At 46.5% G+C, this 27,552-nt stretch overlaps 1 protein-coding gene across 7 annotated transcripts in view; it reads right to left on the reverse strand.

The window, feature by feature from the left end:
* Positions 1 to 27,552, reverse strand: part of MEST — a 33,785-nt gene that overhangs the window by 3,569 nt on the left and 2,664 nt on the right. For 2 of the 7 annotated variants that reach the window (XR_005592623.1, XM_039519827.1), the window contains exons 2-11: positions 25,149 to 25,303; positions 23,469 to 23,548; positions 21,862 to 21,939; positions 20,671 to 20,807; positions 19,252 to 19,310; positions 18,374 to 18,414; positions 16,641 to 16,711; positions 13,377 to 13,478; positions 2,420 to 2,496; positions 190 to 253 (exon numbers count right to left, since the gene is read on the reverse strand). Coding sequence is in view for 6 of the 7 variants with exons in the window: in XM_039519827.1 (XP_039375761.1) it covers positions 190 to 253; positions 2,420 to 2,496; positions 13,377 to 13,478; positions 16,641 to 16,711; positions 18,374 to 18,414; positions 19,252 to 19,310; positions 20,671 to 20,807; positions 21,862 to 21,939; positions 23,469 to 23,548; positions 25,149 to 25,303 (864 nt within the window). In the remaining variant the exon portion in view is untranslated. The other 5 variants (XM_039519829.1, XM_039519830.1, XM_039519831.1 and 2 more) reach the window with 5 other exon arrangements.

The following is a 27,552-nucleotide window of genomic DNA, read 5'->3' on the forward strand; positions in this document are numbered from 1 at the left end:
ATGAAAAAAGTCTAACGCTGTCATTTTCAAATAGATGATTAGTTCAGATCCTAAACTCAAGTCATCTAAAATGAGTGGTGTTCTGAGAAGTGCTGAAACTACTGCAGCAACCCGTGACTTCCAGTGCTTTCAATGAAGCAGCCACGGCATCAAAAGTCAGGCTCTAGCTGTGCTTAAAATGTGGCTTACCTGTAGAGCTGAAGAAACTCTGGATATGGATTCACAGGATCCAAGGGCCCATAGATTAGATGCACTGCAAACAGGAAGAACACAGGTTTCAGAGTAGCAGCCGTGTTAGTCTGTATCCGCAAAAAGAACAGGAGTACTTGTGGCACCTTAAAGACTAAGGAATTTATTTTAGCGTGAGCTGCATCCGAAGAAGTGAGCTGCAGCTCACGAAAGCTCATGCTAAAATAAATTAGGAAGAACACAAACAGCTTCCATCCACAAAGTTGTCCACATGCACAGTACCTTTACCCATGCAAGAAATCCCTCATTAAAGCCAGCAGCCACTGGAGAGGTGAGAACCTTTCTGCCTTGAAAGGGTATTCTCAAAAGGGCACAATGAGTGTTTACAACTAGTCTGGAGGGGTATTTTTCACTAGGTTGTGCGGTAGCCAGGACGCAGGGCCAGCACTGCACGCAGCTAGAGCACAGTACTTGTGGGGGGTGAGTTCAGTGCTCCTGAAAGTGACGGGATTGATGAGTTGTGTCAACCTTGTGCCTTGCAGTTTCCCCCTAGATAGTCAGTCAAAGTGTAACATGCAAGCCTGGGCGGAGAGCACAGACAGCACACAAGTGAAAACCCAGGAGTGAGACCCTTGCACGCTGAAGAGGAAAGTCAGGCCCTTAAGGACTTGTCTGCTCCCATAGATTGGAAACACTTCATCCCAGTAGGGCTAACACAGCACAACCCCCTTAGGGTGGGGGCTGTTAGTACAAAGGTGCCTTCTTGAGCTATATGCTTATTTCTGTACAGGAATGAGAGCAAGTTAGACCATTATAAGGCACCTTTATACCAATGCTGCTGTGGGCACTAGATGTTTTGCTGCTTTGACTGGAATCAGTTTTAAAAAAAAAGTCTCCCCTCAACCATAATAGAACTGGTACCAAACCTATGCACAGCCCAGGCCTGACTTCCTCAGCCCTAGTTAAAGAGTTCGTTTCCATTTGAAAAGGAATGAGCACGCTGAGCAGCTTCAGATGCCCACCCAGCGCCGCAAGGGAATCTCATTTGTCCTTGCCAAGGGCAGCTCCCTTATACTTTGCACTGCTCTAGTCCCTTTCCCCCTTGGTTATCAAATCCCCCGAGGTCGATGTGGGGGTTCACAGAGGTTTTCCACCCTCCACTGAAATGCAGCTCTCTCTTGGGGCTGGGAGATGACATTGCAGCTGTTTAACAGAGCAGTCGAAGGTGGGGAATGACAATACACTGGGAGAATATACTAAGTCGGATTGTAACATTCCTATTTCTTCAAGCTGCCCTTCCCCAAAGCACATTACGCACAGCTCAGCAAGTGTCTCAGCAAGCTCCCTCCTCCCCCTCCCCATGTAACAAGGCTAATCAGATTAAACAAATGACCTATAATAAAGTCACAGGAAGCTCTAGAGGGGAAGTCATAGGAGACTGAAGATGCTTCTCTACTTCAAGGCAGGTTCCATTGAAATGAACATCCCCACCCCAACTAGCACCCAACCTTTCCCTGGGGGCCTGAAGAGTCTCCCAAGTTTGAGGAGGGCCCAGGCTTTTCAGGGGCAAACCTGACACCCCCACTAGGTGTTAGAGATCTGCAATAGGATCCAAGGTGCCTCAAAGGAATTAGCTTCCACAAGAATTACACTGGTTACAATCCCGCCACTGGATCCCCAGTGCCTGTGGATCCAGTTCAACTCCTCATCTGCGCACTCCAGGCTCTATCACTCATTCCCCTCCCTGAACCACTGCTGCCAGCCTTTGTTCCCTTCTCCCACTCACGGCTGTGCATTCGTGCACACTACTGGCCCTCCCTACACCACTTCACTAAATCGTCCCCATGGCTCATTCAAATCCCTTCCAAGAACTCACTTCTGCCATTTTGCCCTGGCATTTACAACTAGCAGTATACAGCAAGCAGGGCTGATATCCTGGCCACTCCAAAACTTCATCGCCAGCAGGGGCCCTGGGGTCCCAGTCCCTGCATCTGGCAACTCCAACAAGGACGTGTAGAAAAAAATCCAAGCTGTAAGGGACAGGCCTGCAAGGGCGCCAACATACACTCCAGTGTCACCTGGGACTAAAATCCGGGCTGGTCCCAGTGTGAAAGTGGAAAGATCTTACATCAAGTGCCGTGCTTGGAGGCTTGGACACTGCAGGCCAGTTAGACACTGGTCAAGGAATTTCCCCAAACTAATAACTCAAAGGAAACTATTTTCTACTTACATGGAACAGAGGTGGATGTCAGAGCCCCAACCCAACGGTCTCTGTGCTTCTTTCTTTGATTTATATACTGTAAAATACTGAAGAACAATTGACTCATTAGAGAGATGACAGGGCTTGATCAAACAAAGGGACATTTTAAGCTACACTTTCAGAATTGGTCTAACAAGGATTAGCAGTAAAGACCTGCCCACGATCATGTTATCCAAGAGCGGCTGCCGGGCTCCCAGCAGGGAGCTCCCTACCCGGAACCCAAGGCGGCTGCCGGGCTCCCAGCAGGGAACCTGGAGCCTCAGTGCAGCCAGGCTCCCAGCAGGGAACAGAACCTGGGCAGCTGCCCAGCTCGGAGCAGGGAGCTGGAGCCAGGAGTCCAGGCAGCAGCCTAGCGGGGAACAGGGAGACGGGAGCAGCCTGTCTGGGAGCAGGGAGCCCGGCGGCAGCCAGGCTCTAAGACCCCACCTACCCCAGGGTGACAGCCCAAGCTGGGAACCTGGTTTTCTTAGCCATTTCACAGCTCCAGCAGGGTGCCATGAAATTGACAAGAATGACAGCCAACAGCCGACGTAGGTAACTCACAGCGTCTCCACGGATACTGTGTCGCCCTAGCTACACCGACATAAGCCTCTCGTGGAAGTGGAGTTATGATGTTGGTGTAGCCGGGCACTTACGGCAGCAGTAGCACGTACACCGACATAATTAGGTCGACAGAAGCTGCCTTACATCGACCTAACTCTGTAGCATAGACCAGGCCCGAGTCACGGGACTGGACCTTGGGCCTCAGTGATACCAACAGTAAATGGGGATAACGGTACCGACCTACCCTGCTGAAGTACTTTAGCTCACATTACAGAAGTACAAACCTGCTTTTAAACGTACAAGACTCAACTATTATTGCCACATATGCAGCTTGATTACCACTGTGAAGCACAGGTTTCAGAGTAGCAGCCGTGTTAGTCTGTATCCGCAAAAAAAACAGGAGTACTTGTGGCACCTTAGAGACTAACAAATTTATTTCAGCATGAGCTTTCGTGAGCTAAAGCTCACTTCTTCGGATGCATAGAATGGAACACACAGACAGGAGATATTTATACATACAGAGAACATGAAAAGGTGGAAGTATGCATACCAACAGGCAGAGTGTAATCAATTGAGATGAGCTATCGTTAGCAGGAGGAAAAAAAACTTTTTGAAGTGATAATTAAGATGGCCCATAGAAGGTGTGAGGAGAACTTAACATAGGGAAATAGATTCAATTGGTGTAATGACCCAACCATTCCCAGTCTTTGTTTAAACCACAGTTAATTGTATCTAGTTTGCATATTAATTCAAGTTCAGCAGTCTCTCTTTGGAGTCTGTTTTTGAAGTTTTTTTGTTGCAAAATTGCCACCTTCAAGTCTGTCACTGAGTGGTTAGAAAGGTTAAAGTGTTCTCCCACTGGTTTTTGAATGTTATGATTCCTGATGTCAGATTTGTGTCCATTTATTCTTTTGCGTAGAGACTGTCCGGTTTGGCCAATGTACATGGCAGAGGGCATTGCTGGCACATGATGGCATATATCACGTTGGTAGATGTGCAGGTGTACGAGCCCCTGATGGTGTGTCTGATGTGATTAGGTCCTGTGATGGTGTCACTTGAATGGATATGTGGACAGAGCTGGCATCGGGCTTTATTGCAAGGATAGGTTCCTGGGTTAGTGTTTATGTTGTATGGTGTGCGGTTGCTGGTGAGTATTTGCTTCAGGTTGGGAGGCTGTCTATAAGCGAGGACTGGCCTGTCTCCCAAGTTGGGTGAGCGTGAGGGATCATCTGTAAGGATTGGTTGTACATCTTTGATGATGCGCTGGAGGGGGTTTAGGTGGGGGCTGTAGGTGATGGCTCGTGGTGTTCTGTTATTTTCTTTTTTAGGCCTGTCCTGTAGTAGGTGGCTTCTGGGTACTCTTCTGGCTCTGTCAATCTGTTTTTCACTTCAGCAGGTGGGTATTGTAGGTTTAAGAATGCTTGATAGAGATCTTGTAGGTGTTTATCTCTGTCCGAGGGATTGGAGCAAATACGGTTGTATCTTAGAGCTTGGCTGTAGACAATGGATCGTGTGGTGTGTCCGGGATGGAAGCTGGAGGCATGTAAGTAAGTATAGCGGTCAGTGGGTTTCGGTATAGGGTGGTATTTATGTGACCATCGTTTATTAGCACAGTAGTGTCTAGGAAATGGACCGCTTGTGTGGATTGGTCTAGGCTGAGGTTGATGGTGGGATGGAAATTGTTAAAATCTCGTGGAATTCCTCGAGGGCTTCTTTTCCATGAGTCCAGATGATGAAGATGTCATCAATGTAGCGCAAGTAGAGTAGGGTGTTAGGGAGCGAGAGTTAAGGAAGCGTTGTTCTAAGTCAGCCATAAAGATGTTGGCATACTGAGGGCCATGCGGGTACCCATAGCAGTGCCACTGACTTGAAGATATATATTGTCCCCAAATGTGAAATAGTTGTGGGTGAGGACAAAGTCACAAAGTTCAGCAACCAGGTTAGCCGTGATATTATCGGGATACTGTTCCTGATGGCTTGTAGTCCATCTTCGTGTGGAATGTTAGTGTAGAGGCTTCCACATCCATAGTGGCCAGAATGGTGTTTTCTGGAAGATCACTGATGGATTGTAGTTTCCTCAGGAAGTCAGTGGTGTCTCGAAGATAGCTGGGAGTGCTGGTGGCATAGGGCCTGAGGAGAGAGTCCACATAGCCAGACAATCCTGCTGTTAAAGTACCAATGCTTGAGATGATGGGCGTCCAGGATTTCCAGGTTTATGGATCTTGGGTAGCAAATAGAATACACCTGGTCGGGTTCCAGGCATGTGTCTGTATAGATCTGTTCCTGTGCTTTCTCAGGGAGCTTTTGAGCAGATGGTGTAGTTTCTTTTGGTAATCATCAGTGGGATCAGAGGTAATGGCTTGTAGAATGTGGAGTTAGAGAGTTGCCTGGCAGCCTCTTGTTCATATTCCGACCTATTCATGATGACAACAGCACCTCCTTTGTCAGCCTGTTTGATTATGATGTCAGAGTTGTTCTTGAGGCTGTTGATGGCATTGTGTTCAGCACGGCTTAGGTTATGGGGCAAGTGATGTTGCTTTCACAATTTCAGCCCGTGCACGGTGACGGAAGCAATCTATGTAGAAGTCTAGTCTGTTGTTTCGACCCTCTGGAGGAGTCCATGCAGAATCCTTTTTATTATAGCGGTGGTAGGAAGGATTCTGTGGGTTAGTATGTAGTTCAGAGGTGTGTTGGAAGTATTCTTTGAGTCGGAGACGCAAAGTAGATTCCAGGTCACCGCAAAACTGTATCATATTCGTGGATCTGGAAGGACAAAAGGAGAGTCCCCGAGATAGGATAGATTCTTCTGCTGGGCTAAGAGAATAGCTGGAAAGATTAACAATATTGTTGGGTGGGTTAAGGGAGCTATTGTTGTGGCTCCTTGTGCCATGTAGCAGTTTAGACAGTTTAGTGTCCTTTTTCTTTTGTAGAGAAGCAAAGTTTTTGTTGTAAATGGCTTGTCTAGTTTTTGTAAAGTTTGTCCATGAGGAAGTTTGTGTAGAAGGTTGGTTTTTCATCAGAATATCTAGTTTAGAGAGTTCAGTCTTAATCTTCCCCTGTTTGCTGTATAGGATATATTTGTACATACAGATATATTATACATACAGATATTTATACATCTGTATGTATAAATATCTCCTGTCTGTGTGTTCCATTCTATGCATCCGAAGAAGTGAGCTTTAGCTCACGAAAGCTCATGCTGAAATAAATTTGTTAGTCTCTAAGGTGCCACAAGTACTCCTGTTTTTTTTGCGGATACAGACTAACACGGCTGCTACTCTGAAACCTGTCATTATGCAAGGCACTGCATTTAGCCGTATGGAGTGGAAATCCATCAACTTCATGAAAAAACTCGTACAGATACAGACTGACATCATCTTCCTTTCCAAATGCAAACAGATGGACATCATACCAAAAGGACTAAAGGTAAAAAATCCATTACAATCTACATACCACACAGACTATGCTGACAGATTGTGCCACACACTCTCAAAGAAACTGCGAAACCACCTGATCAACATCCTATACAGCAAACAGGGGAAGATTAAGACTGAACTCTCTAAACTAGATATTCTGATGACACACCAACCTTCTACACAAACTTCCTCATGGACAAACTTTACAAAAACTAGACAAGCCATTTACAACAAAAACTTTGCTTCTCTACAAAAGAAAAAGGACACTAAACTGTCTAAACTGCTACATGGCACAAGGAGCCACAACAATAGCTCCCTTAACCCACCCAACAATATTGTTAATCTTTCCAGCTATTCTCTTAGCCCAGCAGAAGAATCTATCCTATCTCGGGGACTCTCCTTTTGTCCTTCCAGATCCACGAATATGATACAGTTTTATGTGACCTAGAATCCTACTTTCGCCGTCCGACTCAAAGAATACTTCCAACACACCTCTGAACTACATACTAACCCACAGAATCCTTCCTACCACCGCTATAATAAAAAGGATTCTGCATGGACTCCTCCAGAGGGTCGAAACAACAGACTAGACTTCTACATAGATTGCTTCCGTCACCGTGCACGGGCTGAAATTGTGGAAAAGCAACATCACTTGCCCCATAACCTAAGCCGTGCTGAACACAATGCCATCAACAGCCTCAAGAACAACTCTGACATCATAATCAAACAGGCTGACAAAGGAGGTGCTGTTGTCATCATGAATAGGTCGGAATATGAACAAGAGGCTGCCAGGCAACTCTCTAACTCCACATTCTACAAGCCATTACCCTCTGATCCCACTGATGATTACCAAAAGAAACTACACCATCTGCTCAAAAGCTCCTGAGAAAGCACAGGAACAGATCTATACAGACACATGCCTGGAACCCCGACCAGGTGTATTCTATTTGCTACCCAAGATCCATAAAACTGGAAATCCTCGACGCCCATCATCTCAAGCATTGGTACTTTAACAGCAGGATTGTCTGGCTATGTGGACTCTCTCCTCAGGCCCTATGCCACCAGCACTCCCAGCTATCTTCGAGACACCACTGACTTCCTGAGGAAACTACAATCCATCAGTGATCTTCCAGAAAACACCATTCTGGCCACTATGGATGTGGAAGCCCTCTACACTAACATTCCACACGAAGATGGACTACAAGCCATCAGGAACAGTATCCCCGATAATATCACGGCTAACCTGGTGGCTGAACTTTGTGACTTTGTCCTCACCCACAACTATTTCACATTTGGGGACAATATATATCTTCAAGTCAGTGGCACTGCTATGGGTACCCGCATGGCCCCTCAGTATGCCAACATCTTTATGGCTGACTTAGAACAACGCTTCCTTAACTCTCGGTCCCTAACACCCCTACTCTACTTGCGCTACATTGATGACATCTTCATCATCTGGACTCATGGAAAAGAAGCCCTCGAGGAATTCCACGAGATTTTAACAATTTCCATCCCACCATCAACCTCAGCCTAGACCAATCCACACAAGCGGTCCATTTCCTAGACACTACTGTGCTAATAAACGATGGTCACATAAATACCACCCTATACCGGAAACCCACTGACCGCTATACTTACTTACATGCCTCCAGCTTCCATCCCGGACACACCACACGATCCATTGTCTACAGCCAAGCTCTAAGATACAACCGTATTTGCTCCAATCCCTCGGACAGAGATAAACACCTACAAGATCTCTATCAAGCATTCTTAAACCTACAATACCCACCTGCTGAAGTGAAAAAACAGATTGACAGAGCCAGAAGAGTACCCAGAAGCCACCTACTACAGGACAGGCCTAAAAAAGAAAATAACAGAACACCACTAGCCATCACCTACAGCCCCAACTAAAACCTCTCCAGCGCATCATCAAAGATTTACAACCTATCCTTAAAGATGATCCTCACTCTCACAGATCTTGGGAGACAGGCCAGTCTATAGACAGCCTCCCAACCTGAAGCAAATACTCACCAGCAACCGCACACCATACAACATAAACACTAACCCAGGAACCTATCCTTGCAATAAAGCCCGATGCCAGCTCTGTCCACATATCCATTCAAGTGACACCATCACAGGACCTAATCACATCAGACACACCATCAGGGGCTCGTACACCTGCACATCTACCAACGTGATATATGCCATCATGTGCCAGCAATGCCCCTCTGCCATGTACATTGGCCAAACCGGACAGTCTCTACGCAAAAGAATAAATGGACACAAATCTGACATCAGGAATCATAACATTCAAAAACCAGTGGGAGAACACTTTAACCTTTCTAACCACTCAGTGACAGACTTGAAGGTGGCAATTTTGCAACAAAAAAACTTCAAAAACAGACTCCAAAGAGAGACTGCTGAACTTGAATTAATATGCAAACTAGATACAATTAACTGTGGTTTAAACAAAGACTGGGAATGGTTGGGTCATTACACCAATTGAATCTATTTCCCTATGTTAAGTTCTCCTCACACCTTCTATGGGCCATCTTAATTATCACTTCAAAAAGTTTTTTTTCCTCCTGCTAACGATAGCTCATCTCAATTGATTACACTCTGCCTGTTGGTATGCATACTTCCACCTTTTCATGTTCTCTGTATGTATAAATATCTCCTGTCTGTGTGTTCCATTCTATGCATCCGAAGAAGTGAGCTTTAGCTCACGAAAGCTCATGCTGAAATAAATTTGTTAGTCTCTAAGGTGCCACAAGTACTCCTGTTTTTTTTGTGAAGCACAGACGCCCTCCTCACACGCCCCCGGGCTGCAGGCCGAGGCCAGTAACTTAGCTCACAGCTATTGGTTACCACGAGGCTGCTTTAAAACCCCCCAAAGGGCTCTATTCCAGCCATCAATGCAAAACTAGGAATCCAGCCTCAGAAATGAGATCTCCCTACTGTGCTGGCGTTCTTGTACTGCCTCAGTGGAGGAAACTGAGTCGCAGACAGTCAGAGCTGAAAACTCCAGGGTTCATATTACAGGCAGTACACTGGGCTCTGTGTTGCCTTTTCACCTAGGGAGGAAGTGGTTTCAATTTACTACAGGAGAGGACACGGTAGTAAGGCACCTTCACAGGGAGAGGGCGTGTGAGAGAGGAAATATAATCACAGTATTTGGATCTCTGTATCTTACTGTTACAACTTTAACTCCAAATACTTCTAAGCCCCCTCCTCTCAGTGACAGCCAGCTACTCAGAGCCGGGGCTCTCGATCTGAGAGCTGCAATGCTGTTTTCACAAGGGCCACAACATTTTCTTACAGGAACTACAGCTTGCATTTCAAAAACAAGGTTTCCAGTTGTTCTGGTTGCATCCACATTAGTTAGCTTTACTGAACATACAGCGCCAGGGAGTGCAAAATTCACATCACGATCGGCCAAAATCCACGGAAAGTCCTCAGTACCTAATGCAGGGCAGGAGATATGAATGGGGTTTCTAGACTATGAACCTGGCTCACAAAACCCATTCTGCTCCCATCCCTACCTTGTCTTGGCTGCACTGGTCTTAACTAGCAGAACTGGATAATGCAGCCATCTGGGCCAATCCCAATAATCCTCTTTCACCCTCCTCGTCTGGTCAGGGCTCAAATCCTACTAAAAGCAGGTAGATTTACTATAAACAACCAATTGCCGTATAGCCAGTTCCCATTTACTGAAGGCAATCTATCTGGGCCATGGTTAGAGAGCTAGTCTGGTTCTTCCGTCCTCCAGCAACGGAGACACACAGTACACCACAGCAGGGACGGCTGCATGCTAAGGAGACATGACGGGAATATATTGCAATGCATGTGCCAAGTGTGCAGAACTCCAGCTACACACACACACACACACAAGCTAGTACAGGTGCAAATTTGCTAGTTCTGCTCAAACGTAACTTACTAGGAAAGGCACCTTTAATGGTGTCCTTTCAAAGGTCTCCTTTGGGTTGTTTTTCCTCTTCCCTTTTATCATCCTACTTAATATATCTTCAAAGTGCATTACAGACACTGGCTTATTTGCCGTCACAGCCTCTCTACGAGGGAGTGAAGTATGTATTAGCCCCGTTCTTTAGATGTAGAAAATGACACAGTAGTTAATGATGAGCAGCAGAGGAAAAAGTCATTGGGTTTCTTCCCCGTTTTGTTTCTTCATTATATACACCGAAGGCCTGAAAGGGATTATTACTAATTTTATTAATAGAAAGGGTATTTTTCTTGGGAGGGGTGGGGGGGTTACATTCTTCCTGGAAGACACTAGGCATGACTAGAGAACTAGAGATTTATGCCAAAGATACCACAGAAGTGAAATCCAATTAACTGAGGAGGGAGGTGATTTTTATTCTGATTAAAACTTTTGCTTGTTTCCTTTCATTAATACTTATTTGACTCAAATGCCTCCTGAACAAACAGCTGGAAGAACAGCTCTTGCGTTGATGATTTAATACTCCCTTCCCTGTTACTGATTAAACTGAGAGCCAAGAGAACTCCCACTCCACATCTCTGTGTTGTCCAAGAAACGCCTCCCACCAAATCAGAGAGGACCAAACTTGGCAGCCGTTATTCATAGGTAAGCCACAAGCAGGAACCCCCTAACTTATTCTGAAGAAAAATAAAGTCAAGCTGCATCATACATGATCAAGAAAAAGAAAAAAAGCATAAGCCCGTTTCCCCCTTGGGCTAGTTTAAACTGACTTGTCCAAAGCCACAGAAAAAGTCAGTGGCAGAGCTAGATCTCAGGCATTCCTGGCCCCCAGACCACACTTCGGTATTCTCCATCATCCACAGGAATGTTCATGCAGTTTTACCACTCCTGTAGCGCAGAGCTTGTCAAACTCTTTCTCAGTGTGAACCATGCCTCAGATCATCCTGTGGACCACCTCCTCCCCTCCCCATTCACAACTGCATGGCCCATCTCCTCTCCAAACCTCAATCCCATTTACAGCTGGGCAACAGCCACATGTCAACAGCTACACTGGCTAGTACAGACAGGCTGGCCTCTCTCCTCCTTGATTCCAGCTATTTCTATAGGCATTCGGACTCTTCTTTCATTGCCTGGAGGAGGGCTCAAGGAAGACAAAGCCTTTGTGGAGACAATAAATGAATTCTTTGCATCAGTCTTCATCCCAGAGACTGTGAGGGAGAGTCCCACACCTGAGCCATTCTTTTTAGGTGATAATCTGAGGAACTGTTCCAGATTGAGGAGTCAATAGAGGTGGTTTTGGAACAAATTGATAACAGTAATAAGTCTCCAGGGCAAGAGGGGATTCACCCAAGAGTTCTGAAGGCACTCAAATGTGCAACAGCAGAACTACTAACTGTGGTATGTAAATTTTCACTTAAATCAGCCTCAGTACTGGATAACTAGAGGGTTGCTAATGGAAGGCCAATTTTTATAAAAGGCTCTAGAGGCCATCCTGGCAATTACAGGCTAGTAAACCTAACATCAGTACCAGGGCAAATCGGTTGAAACTATACTGAAGAACAGAATAGAATCATAGAATGATCAGACACATGGACATGCTATGTTGGGGAAAAGTCAACACAGCTTCTGTAAAGGGAAATCATGCCTCACTGATCTATGGGAATACTTTGAGGATGTCAACAAGCATGGCGACAAAGTGGATCCAGCTGACACAGTATTCCTGGACTTTCAGAAAATCTTTGACAAGGTCTCACATCAAAGGCTCTTAAGCAAAGCTGTCATGGGATAAGAGGGAAGGTCCTCTCATGGATCAGTAAGTGGTTAAAAGATAGGAAACAAAGGGCAGGAATAAATGGTCAGTATACAAAATGGCAAGGCCCCCCCAAGGATCTGTACTGGGACCACTGCTGTTCAACAGATTCATAAATGATCTGGAAAAGAGGGTAACCAGTGATGTGGCAAAGTTTCCAGATGATACTAAATTATTCAAGATAGTTAAGTCCAAAGCTGACTGAGAAGTCTTATAAAGGGATCTCACAAAGCTGGGTGACTAAGCAACAAAATGGCAGCTGACATTCAATGTTGATAAATGTGAAGTACTGCACACTGGAAAAAAATAATCCAAACTATACATACAACATGATGGGGTCTAATTCAGCTGTTAGTACTCAAGAGAGATCTTGGATAGTTCTCTGAAAACATTTACTCAGTGTGCAACGGCAGTCAAATAAAGCTAACAGAATGTTAGGAACCATCAGGGAAAGGACAGATAAGATGACAAAATAGAATGTCATTGTACAAATCTATGGTATTCCCACACCTTGAATACTGTGTGCAGTTCTGGTCACCTCATCTCCGAAAAAGAGATTAGAATTGGAAAAGGGACAAAGAAGGGCAGCAAAAACGGTTAGGGGAATGGGACAGCTTCCATAGAAGGGAAGTTTAAAAAGACTGGGACTGTTCATCCTAGAAAAGAGATGACTAAGGGGGGATATGATAGAGGTCTATATAATCATGAACGAAGTGGAAAAAGTGAGTAAAGAAGTGTTCTTTACCCCTTCACATAACAGAAGAACCATCCAATACAATTAATAGGCAGCAGGTTTACAACTAACATAAGGAATTACTACTATACACAATGCAGAGTCAACCGGTGGAACTCATTGCCAGGGGATGTTGTGAAGGCCACAAGTATAACTGGGGTAAAAAAATTAGATAAGTTTATGGATAATAGTTATTAGCCAAGATGATGGGTGACAAAGCCCATGCTTCAGGTGTCCCTAAGCCTTTGACGGCCAGAGCTGTGACTGGACGACAGGAGATGGATCACTCGATAAAAGCAGTTTTGTTTATTCCCATGAAGCACCAGGCACTGGCCACTCTTGTGTTCTTATGTGACCAGGCAGCTCTCTGCAGACCACCAGTAAGTGCTCCATGGCTCTCAGTTTGGAAATACAGGGATGAGCTGGTGCGAGACATGAACAGACAAGGAAATTAGAGAGCAACATACCTGTCAACAACAAGGTTTCCATCATTTGTCCGGATTGCTGTCCACATGTCCCAGTATTCCGCCGCTGAAGGCTGCGTATACGGACCAAAGACTGCCCCAAGTCTGAAAAAAATTCAGAGAGGCATGAAGATCTTTACAGTACATATCCCCTCCCGGAATAAACAGGATATAACACCACTTAATACCGGACACAAAAACTAGTTTCAGGGCAAAAGTGTCAAATGATTACAAGATTCATTTGTAAAATATACAACCTTGGAGCACCCCAAATTATCCAAATTAAAAGGACAGTGTCAAATTTAGCAGTGATCCCGAAGTGGGGAAGGAAAGGTGTTTCAGAGCATCTAAAACGAACAGAAATTTCAATGAATTGTTTATGGGAGAGGACAGTCATTTTGTTGTTGCTGTTCCCCAGGCAGCGCTGGAAAACCAAGTACAACAGCATTGTACTGGTGTCAAAACCAGCTGTGGATCTCTGAGGTCCATGCTGAGTGTTGGGGGTGGAGGGGAAGGGAGTGGAAAGAGAGAAATCTCATTTATTTAGGTCACATCTGAAAAACCTCAACCTAGTAAACTGCATGGGACCCAGCCCAGAACGGGGGCATCTGAATTCAAATCCCAGTGGGATCAAATGGATCTAGGCCAGTGGTCACCCACGATCGACGGGTCAATCCTGGAGCCTCTGCCAGTTGATCATGATCTCCGGGCCCTAAAGGTCTGGCGGCGCAGTGGGGCTCAGGTAGGCTGCCTGCCTGCTGTGGCCCCATGCTGCTCCCAGAAGTGGCTGGCTGATGGCGTGTCTCTGCGGCCCCACGGAGGGTAGGGGGACGGGTGAGATGGCTCCACGCGCTGTCCCTGGCCCCAGCACCATCCCTGCAGCTCCCATTGGCCACAGAGATGTGCCAGCAGCCAGCTGCTTCCGGGAGCGGCGTGGGGCCACAGCAGGCAGATAGGCAGCCTGCCTGAGCCCTGCTGCACCATCGGCCAGGAGCCACCTGTGCGAAGTGCCTCCCAGCCAGAGCCTGCACCTCACACTCCCTGCTGCACCCCTGTCCCAGCCCGGAGCCTCCTCCTGCACCAAACTCCCTCCCAGAGCCCACACCCCTCACCCTCTCCTGCACCCCAATCCCCTGCACCAGCCTGGAGCCCCCTCCTGCACCAAACTCCCTCCCAGAGCCCACACCCCTCACCCTCTCCTGCACCCCAACACTGCACCAGCCAAGAGCCCCCTCCTGCACCCAAACTCCCTCCCAGAGCCCACACCCCTCACCTCCTCCTGCACCCCAACCCCCTGCACCAGCCCAGAGCCCCCTCCTGCACCCAAACTCTCTCCCAGAGCCCACACCCCTCACCTCCTCCTGCACCCCAACCCCCTGCACCAGTCCAGAGCCCCTTCCTGCACCAAACTCCCTCCCAGACTTTGCACCCCTCACTCCTGCATCAGGGTCAGCCCGGAGCCCCCTCCCACACTCCGAACCCCTCGGCCCCAGCCCAGAGCCTGCACCCCCTCCTACACCCCAACCCCCTGCCCCAGCCCAGTGAAAGTGAGGGAGGGTGGGGGAGAGTGAGCGATGGAGGGAGGGGGGAATGGAGGGAGCAGGGCGGGGCCTCGGGGAAGGGCGGGGTTGATCTTAAATTCAAAAAGTGATCTTGAGCGTAAAAAGGTTGGAGAGCCCCGATCTAGGGTGAACCTAGGGTGAAATCCTGGCCCTAATGAAGTCAATAGCAAAACAGCCACTGACTTCAGGAAGGTGAAGGTTTCACCCCTAATGCTTAAACCGTAACTCTGCGTGGCTACAGATGAGGGAATCCTGGGACTCCCTCTCCACTTTTCCTGTTCCAAGTCCTGACTGGTGTGTCTTTAAAGGAGTTATATTTGTTGTTTGCAGGCAGCACCTTTAAGAATCATAGAAATATAGGGCTGGAAGGGACACTGAAAAGTCATCTACTCCAGCCCCATACACAGAGGCAGGACCAAGTAAATCTAGAGCGTTCCTAACAGATGCTTGTCCAACCTGTTCTCAAAAACCTCCAATGACAGGATTCCACAAGCTCCCTTATCATTAGAAAGTATTTTCTAATATTTAACCTAAATCTCCCTGGCTGCAGGACTTTTTGTCCTACCTTAGTGGACACGGAGAACAATTGATCACTGTTCTCTTTATAACAAACCTTAACCTATTTAACCACTGTTATCAGGTCCCCACTCACACTTCTTTTCTCAAGACTAAACATGCTCAGGTTTTTTATACTTTCCTCACAGGTCAGGTTTACTAAACCTTGAATCATTTTTGTTGCTCTCCTCTGGACTCTCCCATTTGTCCACACCTTTCCTAAAGTGCGGTGCCCAGAACTGGACACAGTTTTTCAGATGAGGCCTCACCAGTGCTGAGCAGTGCGGGACAATCACCTCCCATGTCTTATACACGACACTTCTGTTAATGGACCCCAGAATAATATTTGTCTTTTTTGCAACTGCATCATATTATTGGCTCATTCAGTCTGTGATTCAATATAACCCACAGCTATTTTTCAGCAGTGCTACCACCTAACCAGTTATTCCCTATTTTGCATTTGATTGTTCCTTCCTGCTTTGCACTTATCTTTACTGATTTTCATCTTGTTGATTTCAGACCAATTCTCCAATTTGTCAACGTCGTTTTGAATTCTAACACCGCCCTCCAAAGTCCATGCAACACGTCCCAGTTTGGAGTCAGCCACAGATTTTATAAGCACACTTTCCACTCCATTATCCCATTCACCAATGAAAAGATTGAATAGTACTGGACCCCTAGGGGACCCCAACAGATATATCCTCCCTGTCTGAACTATTGATAATGACTCTGAATGGTCTTTCAACCAGTTTTGCACCCACTTTATAGTAATTTCAACTAAAACCACATTTCTCTAGTTTTCTTAGGACAACGTTGTGGGATCTAGTGTAAGGCACCAAGTCAGAGAGGGAAATAAGTTGTTTAGACATGAACAGTGCTTCCAAGTAAAGTCTGTCTCAACTTCAGAATATCTTCAGCATAACACAGTACATCTGCCTACCACCAACGAACTGGATGGAACGACAGTGAGCAACTGTCCTCCACATGTATGAACAAGTAGCCATCTAGTAACTACAGCCTATAGAGGACGCATGACTTAATACTTTTATACAAGTGAGTGTTTCCTGGGTTATACTCCTACCTAATCTATACATTTGTCACAACAGGATTGTCCCCTACAGTGTGTGTGGTGCTCAGAACACCAACTCACCCTCTGGAGAAGAAGTAGTAGTTCATTAGCCGCGTGATGATGGGGGACAGTAGGCCACCATCCTTGAGAATCTTTGGCAGAAGAAAGGAGAAAAACACCATTACATGCTATATAGACAGCAATGAGCCCTTGCCTATTCAGGGGGCCTTTCCTACAGAGCTACCAGGCCCCCGTGAGCCAGCAGTCTTACAGAACCACCATTTCCCCACAATCCCTGAAGTAAACCCATTGTCACTGCTAGATTTTACGAAGTTAACAACACACTGAACCAAAGCACCTTCAGCCACTGATCTCTTTAGGCCATTTGAACCTCAGATCAAAGACACTAAAGCCAAGACTTGAGAAAACGACTAGGCACCTAGTAACCAGAAGGCAATACGTTTTTTTGGTTGTTTTTTTTTGCGGAGGTGTCAGGGAAGGATAAGCAGCCTTGTTGGGATGAGCAGCTCACCCATCACTAATGAGAATGGGAAAGGTGATGGGATTCCTACCAGAAGCTCCATCTTTCACATCAGCATCTGGACAGTCGGTGTTTGATAAATCTGAATCCCTTCCCCTGCCAAGTCCCACCTGCTTGTTACTGTACGGAGAAGGAGCATTTCCAGTCCCTCTTTCCAGCCTCCCTCCCAGAACCTGCTAGTTACTGCAAAGAGTGAAGGTGTTCACTAGGCTACCTCACCTGCTGTCTGGCTGCTGCAATGGAGAGACATCTGTTTCTCTGAGCCCTCCCCCAGGGAGTTCCAGTGCCTGCCTCTGCTGCTGCTGAGAGCTTTCCAAAAGCACCAGCAGCATGAAATTGACCTGCTTTTGGTCCATTTCCTAATGTGTGGTGCCCAGAGCCGGACACAATGGCTTCCCCAATAACAGCAGTGGAAGTTGGCATGTCTCTGCTAAGTCTTCACTCTGAGCAGCAGCAGAAATTCAAGAACAGACAGTAACCAGGCTAGTGTGTCTTGGAGATGCCGAGCACATTTTGGGCGTATAAGACTTTTTTTTAAATGGAAGTTTTTTTCAACTGCACCAATTGTGGCCATCAGTTTTATGACTCATCTGAAAGACTGCTCGTCTGGGAGCATAGCAGCCACTACCACCAGATGAGAGCACTGGCTCTGGGCAGAGTCAGAGGGAATAGCACCCCCAGCGCTCGCACAACCTCAGTGTTTCCAATAGGTATTCCACCCCACTACCAACCTGACCCTGCAAGTTCTGGTAATATCAAAGCCCAAGGTGGTACAATGAAACAAAGTTTAACAACTCTTGTTCTCCGAGGCCAGGCCTACACTACCACTTGTATCGCCAAAACTTATGTCGCTCAGGGGTGTGAAAAAACACACCCTCCTGAGTGACATAAGTTTTGCCGGTACACAGCACAGCGCTGTATCTGTGGGAGAACTTCTCCTGCCACCCTAGCTACTGCCGCTCGTGGAAGTGGTTGTATGATGTTGATGGGAGAGCTTTGTCCCATCGGCATAGAGCAGTTACACGAGCGATCTTACAGCGGTGCAGCTGCACCGGTGAGTTCACTAGTGTAGACGTGGCCTGAATAATTGCTCCCCCCTTAACTGCACCTAAACATTTCATGCAGTAATTTAAAGCAAGCCAACAAATTACAGTAGCTGGAAAAGGACACATTCTAGGACAAAAAAAGGGCACACACTCAAACTCATGCCTAGAAGTTTTATTCTTGATACTTGAGTCCAGATTTCATAAAACTAGAGACCAAAGCAGCTCACCTTCTGAATGATCCGGGGGTAATGAGTTTCTGGGAAAATACCTGGAAGTGTTTCAGAAAACAGACACTGCAGTTACTTAATTGTGCTCTGACATTTCCTAGTCTTCCTCCTCCGCCCTCCTCCCGCCTGTGGAGCTTCAGTGAATGCATTTGCTGACAGCCAGATACAAATACCTTAAATGGGGATGGCTGAGTCTTCTTTTTAAAAAAAAACAAAAACTTCTTAATAGAATTAATTTTTGTGCATGGCAGAGAGGCGGCGATTCCACTGTTATAGGCTACAAATGCCATCACGGCACTGAACCAGCTAAGTCAGGACAGGCACCTACTCTCACAAAGAGTGGCCAAAAAACATGTCATAAAGAAGGGAAGAAATTCTTACTCCTCAGTGGCAGCACCATTCAGAAATGTGCCACAATAGAGACCGTCTGCCCTTACAAGCTGCATTAACAGGATCAATCTGCTACTAATAAAACAGAGGGAGACGTATCTGTTGTCCAGTTTAATCAGACTTCCTATGTTCTATAACCAGCCATTCCCCCACCCCCTTCCCCATTTAAGAGTGAATTTTAGTGTTGTGGAAGGTGCTGCACTGACAGCACTGAAACCTTCCACTAACCCACAGAAAAGGGAGAGCAGTGAAAGCTCCCCCCCCCACTGCTACACCAGTGTGCCTAATCCCTTGCCTGGAGGGACCCTGTCTGTGGGTCAGAGGGGGGTCAGTCTCTAGTGCCCATTCAGCCCTTGGCGCTGTGATGAGACTGCCAACAAAGGGAGCAGTTAGTCTCAATGGTGATGTAGGCACCAATAACAGGGAAGTGGATCGAGACCCACCAATTCATTCTTCACAGATCACGTTATTCTAAGCATAACAGTTACCTCCATTGGATAAACAGAGGCTGTTGATCAGGACACATCCAGTTTTATTGTGTTCATACCTGGAGAACAAAAGACAAAGCTGAATTAAAATGGAGTGATTCTCAGCCAATTCCAAGAAGTGACTGACCAACAGACTGCAGTAATATCGCCATTTATTAAAACGTAATCCAGGATGCGAAGTAACCCATGAGACCTGATTTAAAAGGAGCATAGGAACAGCCGTGTCAAAGGACTCCCTTTAGCTCTCCTTCACTGTACAGCTCATTCATATTGCAACAATCACTGTTAAGAGAGTAAACAAGGCCTTCTCTAATGCATGCTTTATGAAAGTCTCAGCAGCCTTGGGGAAAGTCCTCTCTGCCTGGATCTCAAGAGGGATACAGAAAATAGGCACACTGGATTTGCACTACTGGATGTTCTATTTGCTGAATAATTTTCACTTCAGACTAGTTAAAAAGTCAGCAGTGCTTACCACCCACCCTCCCCTACTCATATCATTAACTGGCTAGACTGGGAGCTCATACCACACTGCTAAATTGTTTGTACTAAATAATAAAAATTTGTAAAAACACCTTCTTAAATGCTAATACAATGTACACACACTTATACATCTGACATGTACCTAGAGATTCCACACCACCCCATGTTACGGAGTTGTGTGTGGAAGTTACACCTTGCAGCACTTCCCAACCACAGGGAGCCTGGTCCACTGATTAGAACAAGGGACTGCACATTAAGAAACCCAGGTTCTGACTCCTCCTCTGCCAGTGACTTGCCCTCGGACAAATCCCTCAGCCACTCTTTGGTTCAATTTCCCCCAGCTATAAGAGGGGCATTCTATCTGCTCCGTTCCTTGTAGGGGGGTTGCAAGGCCAAATCCTTAACGTTTGCCACCTACTTTGAGGTGAGAAGGTGAAAGGCAAAGCATTATCAGCTGCTGCTAACATTTCTGACAGGAAGAAAAGTGTTAACTTAGGTAGAGTCCTTCCATCCATGAATAACCCGTGGTTTCACAGAGACCCTGGTCAATGGTGACAGAAGATGCTCTTGGCTTGTAAAGACTTGCCTTGTTCAATCCTCACATCCTTGACAAGCCTCCGGGTCTCAGAGACAAAGAGTATGTTGTGCACCTAGTTTTGGAAATGGCTAGACAAGACTCTTCCACTGTATCTGTCTACACAGCTCCCACTGAAGTCAATGGTGGCAGACTATCAGCTTCCCTCCATCTATCTACCTAGGTTCTTATTCTACTGCATCCATCAGCATGGTATCACACTGGTACCTCCTGCTGTCACCCTGAATCTCAGAGGTGGGATGGGGAAAGAGAGGGCTCTGCACCATTTACTTTTACTTAGCTTCAGGGAATTAAACCCTAGGAGGACGACGAAGAGCATTCAGAGCTTTAGTGCTTCCAGTGACCTGTGGAGCAGTTCCTGTGCAACTGTGTCTCCATAGTCATGAGACAGGAGGTTGATCCTCTGATTTCGGAGACCCAGGTGCCCCAGCAGCCCCTCGACGATGTTGGCCTGCTCAAAAATGGAATAGCGATGGGGCCTCTGTTTAAAAAGCAAAGCAAGAGAGCAGCTCCAGTGAGAGCAATGTCATACACTTCTATCTTATTAGTTACAGAGAGCTGGAATATCACCATCCGGGTTCTTCTGAACAGCCCACATGGCAGTTCCAGTGTGACCAAGTTCAGTGCCTGGACACAACTGAGCACCAGTGCTCATGGACAAATGCAGAAGCATGATACAAGCCCAGGACTGACAGCCAACAACTCAGATCCTAGCCCAGGCTCCTGCTGATTTACTGAGACACCTTGAGCAAATCATTTTACCACCATGTGCCTCAATTTCCCCATCTATAAAATGGAGATAATGAAACAACTCACAGAAGGTCTGTGATGATTACCTAATGTGTGTAAAGCTCTTTGAAGATGAAGAGCTAAGTACTATCATACTCACTCAGTGATTTGTTGGCAAGGTTATAATTACACTAGTGTAACCACAAGCTAGTAACCCTTTGCCAGCATTTTACCTGTGTCAGAGCTGCCTAACGTGAAAAGTGAAGCAAAACTGTTCTACAGAGGTGAGCCAACACTCCAGTGGAGTGTGGTCACTTTAGAGAACATTGCATCATGTCCCAGTTCTGACATTTGATTTTGACACCAACCATATTCTAACAATTGTATCTTTATTTCTGTTACTGAAAAATATTAGAGACACAAGGTGGGTGAGGTAATAGCTTTTATTGAACCAACTTCTGCTGATGAGAGACACAAGCTTTCAAGCTTAAGAGCTCTGTGTAAGCTTGAAAACTTGTCTCTCTCATCAACAGAAGTTGGTCCAATAAAAGACATTACCTCACCCACCTTGTGTCTCTAATATCCTGGGAGCGACACAGCTACAACAACACTGCATCCTGAAAAAAATGTAAGTGGATAAAGACAGAAAGCAACCTGGGAAATGAACCAATTTCATCAAAATCCACGGTAATAAAAATCCATCTTCCCAGGCACGAGCATGTGTGATGCCATTGGTTTGGATGCACTTTCGTTATTAAATTCCGTTTACAAAAGGAACTACACAATTGTCTGTCAGGACCACTTACAGGCTTGTCACTGAAACCGAATCCTACAAAATCCAGAGCGATCACTCTGTGAAATCGCTGGGTCAGCCCTTCCCAAATCTGTAAGAGAAAGAGAGGAAATCATAAGAGCAGCTACACTCCTATCTCCAAAGCCTACGCACAAGATGGACGGTTCTACACTGTAGTTTCTTAAAGCTCCTCCCAGACACACACGCTGCAAACACATATTGAACTGTAGTGGATTTGAGTTATCATAATAACCAGTACATTCATGACAGCAAAAGCCAACAGATCTTCTAAGGAGTTATTTCACCCATTCCCCGCGATGGGGTTTCTCCCTGCAAAGGCCATATTGGCTAGAGCCCGAGGTTCTCCTCTGGTTTGCCTCTCCATCCAACATAAGACCCACTTCGATAGCTATATCCTCTGGCCAGATGTACCATATGGGAACTGCCTTCAGAACCTGTCAAACTGACACCACAATCACTCAACAGGGAAGTCCACCTTCTCATCCATTACAAGGGTAGTGCCCCTGTTCCCCCCAAAATGTGAGTATTCAAAAGGACTCCGATTTTGAGATGACAGCTGTGCCTCCCAGCGAGAGGCCTTTATGGAATTATTTTTAAAAGAAAATACCAATATTCATATAGGCCAGTTGGGAGAAGCTGTCACCATCATCTTGGAATCCGTGTGTAGCCAGAGGTGATTTTTGCTCCCTTTGGAACTTACAAAATCCAGCATATGGTCCCAGGAATGCCACACTTATTACCACCAAACACTTACACAGCACGGGAAACTGACATCATTCTTAACAAGTACAAAAGAACCCTGTTTATCTGACCCTCCATTATCCGGCTCTCCATATTAACCAAACAACCAGTGCACACAAGACCAGAAGCAGGTGATCTCTCCTGTAGCCACTAGATGGCGCTGTGGCCTTGCACTTTCCCATTCTCGGGCTTATCTGAATTTTTGATTATGGGATCTGGCCCCAGTCCCAATTAGATCAGATACCAGGGTTCTGCTGTATAAAGACAAGCTTCCTGCCCCTGAGAACACACAAGCAAAATAAATTATAGGATAAAAAGTCTCAGGAGCGGAAGGGCCAAGGGATTAATAATGAGTAGAAGGGATGCTTGAAAGTGGGTCTTAAGGAGAGAACTGCAGCGGGGCAGGACACTTGGCAGATGAGAACAGAGCGCTCCAGGCACAGAAGGCAGAATCAGAAAAGGCCTGAAAAAGGGTGTGAGATGAAGGAGAAAGTGGCAAGAGAGAAGTGGGAAGAATTTAGGGTGAGGAAGGGACATCAGAGACATAGGTAGGTGGAAACAAGGTTATATAGGGTCTTGTAGGTGATGGCTTAGTCACACTTGCAAAGCAATGACAAATTGTGCCAAGTTTCACCCAAGGGCAAAGTCTTGGCTATGAGAAAAAAGAGTGAAGTGGGCTGAGGGAGCCAAAACAAGAACTCTGTCACAAACTAGGGAATCGCTCTCTCCTCCACGATTCACTGGTCAGACAGGCCCATTTATTCCTCCCGGAGGGATTCCCCTCTAGTTTCTAGGGGAAGTGAGAATCACCGATTTTACTCACACAGTCCACATTTTGTGCTTACTTGGTCCCCTCACCTTGTACCAATCGTAGCTGGAGGTTGGGAAGCCGTGTAACAGAACCACAATATCTGAACTGCCGAGTGCACCTGATGAATCTGAGGAGAGAACAGGACATCAGCAAGGCGGGCTACACTCCAAGGAGGCTCTCTCTTTAAACTTTAAAACAGCTGCACAGGATAACATATCAGGGACCCAACAGTAATATCAACCAAGCTGTGTGTTCCAGGCTCCCGATAAGAGTTTTGCTGGTTTCTGAACACTAAAAAAATTGATCTCTCCAGCCACAAAGGCTCCCTCACAGTAACCATTCTTAGAACCTAACACACAGACAAACTCCCCAAGACTTTGCCATTCAGAGACTTCTCAGCTTGCACAAAAACCTGCTGCTGCTAGGGCTATTGTTTCTTAGGAGCTGGACAGAGGCACCTCGCAGAGGAGTGTGTTTACACTGTTGGTGTAATGGCACCACTGAGGGCTCACAACATTAGGCTATCGATCCAGTCTATGTACACAGACAACTTGGGAACAACAAGAGCGATCTTACATTTACATAACACCTTTCATTCTGAATGATCCCAAAGCACTACACAAATTTTAAACTGATAGGGAAACTAGGAACCAGACACTCAAATGCCGCCATCTCTTGGGTAAAACATGACAGCTGTTTCACAACACATAGCAGCAGGTTAAGGACAGGAAGTGGAGAAAAATACTGCTCCCAACTGAAACCGTGGCATGGGGAAGACTTGGGGGAAAGTATATTGTGAGCATCTGTACCTAAAACTGCAATTTGGCCATAATTTAGGGCCTGTCATACTTCATAATGAGGCCCAACCTGCTTGTGGCCTTTAGGTACTACCATGATATAAATGTTTAATAGTAACAATACTGACCCTGGTTCTAGACCCGTGGTCCATTCCCCCCGAAGTGAATTAACCGATCTATATTTGCCACTTAATTGAAGGAGGCCAGACGGCTCCATTTCTGTATAGTGTGGCGAGAAAACACCTCAAGAGCGAGGGAGCAAGGACTCCCCTCATCTTCTCTTCAATCATTGCCATAGTTTCAACCTAGTTTTAACTTCCCTCTCACAATGGACTGGCATCTGCATGCCCCTTCAGGCCACATCCCAGTACAAATGCTCCCATCTCACCTGTTTCTGTCCAGTCTCCCTCTCTCCACACTCCAGTTTTATTTTTCTATGTATTTATTTTAAAATGTTTTGCTCTTCTCTCTCTTTTCTCTTTCTTTTTTTGTGCTCCCTATCTCCCCCAAGTGTCTACGTTTTCCTCGATTCTCCAGTGCTTTTTCAGCATGCCCATGTCTTTACTTTCCCCTAAATTCTGCAGTGTCTCACTCCCTCACCCATCTTCCCCATGCATGTCTTGCAGGGGCTCTCCACTCTGGGCCAGGCCACCGGCTTCCATATGTTCCTTCCCAACCTTCTCTCCCAGTGCTTTCAAAGCTTCTCTCTAGTATTGCCTGGTGGCACAGACCAGCAGCACTGGAGAGAGAAGCAGTTTGTAGCACCACCTGGGGGAGGATAGCACAGGCCCAGCAGCGGCAGCTAGGCAGTTCTCAGTCACAGTGCAAAGGTCTGTCTGCTAGTCTGGCACCCCCAGGCTGAGGAACGCAGGATTTCCTCAGTGCTGCAGAAAGCTCCATGTGGATGCACCGCCCCCCGTCACTCCTCACCTCTATAAAAGATGTGTTGGGTCTTGTATGTGAAATACCTTCCTGATGCCCTCCATGAGTGAAGGGCTGGGGACAGCTTAGGTGGAGGGATGTGCAAGTAAACAGCAAGGAGGGGTACGCTCAGCAGCCCCACCTGAATCCACCACTCTTTCATCCTGCCAGAGAAAACAAACACAGAATGAGCAAATACGGCACGATCTGCCCATCTGAAAGACTGCACAGTTGCATCACGCCTCCTGTGTCTTCCTCACTGTGACACACCCCACTGATTTAGTTTGAAAGCTCTGATTACCCAACATTCACCAGGAAATTCACCCTCAAACCACATCTTTCCACCAGTATCTGTTTTTCACCTTCAAGATACCAAGACACATTAGTCTTGAAACCTTTCTTTCTGCTGCTGCTGAAATTGAAAGCATTCCACAAAACTACTAGTAAGGGAATCACAACTCAGACCAAAACTAAGCAGTTTTGTAGCACCTATAAGGCCAGACTGACTGCTCCCCCAGGGTTATACAGTCCTTTCCTGATCAGTAGTGAAGTTCTGTACGTCAGGATTTTCAGCCCAGGTTGACAACAATCAAAGGTTTGCCTGTTTGGTATTCTTCTAGGCATTTACATCATCTTCATCTCTGTGCCTTAGATCACAGGTAGCCTGTGTGAAATGAGTTTGGTGTGTCAGTCAAGTTCTTAATGGTCAAGTGTCTACATAACATCACCACCTTACAACATGCGCCAAACCAGATAACTGCCCATCTTAGCCTAGAGACCAAGGACTCAATGGGCTATGGAGATTAAACAGCCCCCTAACCCCTGGTGCCTCCAAATCAGGAGTTTGAGGCACACATGTGGAATGGTTCTGGGCAAATTTGCACCACAACTGTATTTATTCTGGGGTTAGAGAGAGGACTTCAAACTCCAGGATTGTCAAGCCATCAGCTTCCCCAAGCATTAAATTCACACACAGATTGTGAATCATTCAATTTTCTCAGTTACTCGAATCTCCACATTTCTGATTGTGCTCAAGTCAATGGGAATTTTACTTCAATCGGAGCAGGATTGCCTTCCTTGTAACATTATCTACATTGTGTGACCATTCCATATAATTGTATAAATTCTGTAAATATCACTTGAAATTATTTATCTACTTTGGGATCTTAATAAATCTCAGCCTCCAGCCACCACAATCAGCTCCCTCACTGGCATGAGAGCTTAATTCACACATACACAACACTTAAAGAAAATCCTCTTAATAATGACATTCTTACAAAGGTGCTGGGCTCCACACGCAGTTTTGGATTTCACGCAGACACCACGCTGAAACAAAGGAAAGAAATGCACCAAGCACACATTGTTGTTCTGACCAGCTAAACCCCGGGCTAGTCCAGTTTTGCTGATTACTAGTCCACTCATACTATCAATGCACCTGAGCCCCTACCTGCACCAGCCACTGCTATCCCAGTCCTGAATCCACACTCATGCATCTCAATCCTAATCTGCAGCACTTGATGTTATTCCAAATCTTGACCCTCACAGAGCTTTACCCACACACCTAAATCTAGAGCGATTTGCAGCATCTCCTGTTATTCCAGCCCAGCTTCATACACAGCTCTACCAGTGCACATCAAGACTGACAGGGCAGCAGCCCGCGCTATTCATATCTGGGATTTCCCATACACACTTCTTCCAAAGCATCTCAATGTTGATCTGCTCTATCCCATGCTACAGGACCAGCCTTAGGGAGAACAGCACCCTGGACAAACTTGTATTTTGGCACCCCTAGCCCCAGTTGCCTTCCCAGGCTCCCTACCCGACCCCCACTGCCCCAGCCTCCGCTGGCCTCTCCCCATTGCCCCAAATTCCCATCCATGAATTTGCACTCCAGGCCCACTCTGCTTCTTGCCTCTTAACCACAGCACCCCCCTGACCACATCACCCACCCGTAGGGCCTGCAGTGACTCACATCTGGATGCCACAGTGACAGGCATCATAGGAAACCCCACAGCAACCCTTTGACTCCCCCAGCCAGTGCTACAGGGAACCCTCATCTGGTTATTGAGCAGGACAGCCAAGATAGTGTAGCAAGTGGTCTGCCGCACTCTGACAGGGTGAGCAGGCACTGGGGCACTCGTACCTCTCCCCCTCAGCACGTCATCCAGCTTCTCTGCCAGAGCCCAGGAGGGTCAGCAGCCCAAGGGGCGGCACAGTGGCAAGAGGGCACCAGAGGGCCGTGGTGGCAAGGGCGCATGGTGACTTGAGAGCCCCACAAAGGTGGGAGGGAACCAGAGGTGTATAGATCAAATCACATTGGTGTGAGGATGGGGGGGAGGACAGTGACGTAGGGGCTCCAGAAGGGCCGACCCCTCCCCACCCCAATACTGAGCATTCCCAATATCCAAGTGCC

This window comes from Mauremys reevesii, linkage group 1 (assembly GCF_016161935.1).
Source record: "Mauremys reevesii isolate NIE-2019 linkage group 1, ASM1616193v1, whole genome shotgun sequence".
NCBI lineage: Eukaryota > Metazoa > Chordata > Testudines > Geoemydidae > Mauremys > Mauremys reevesii.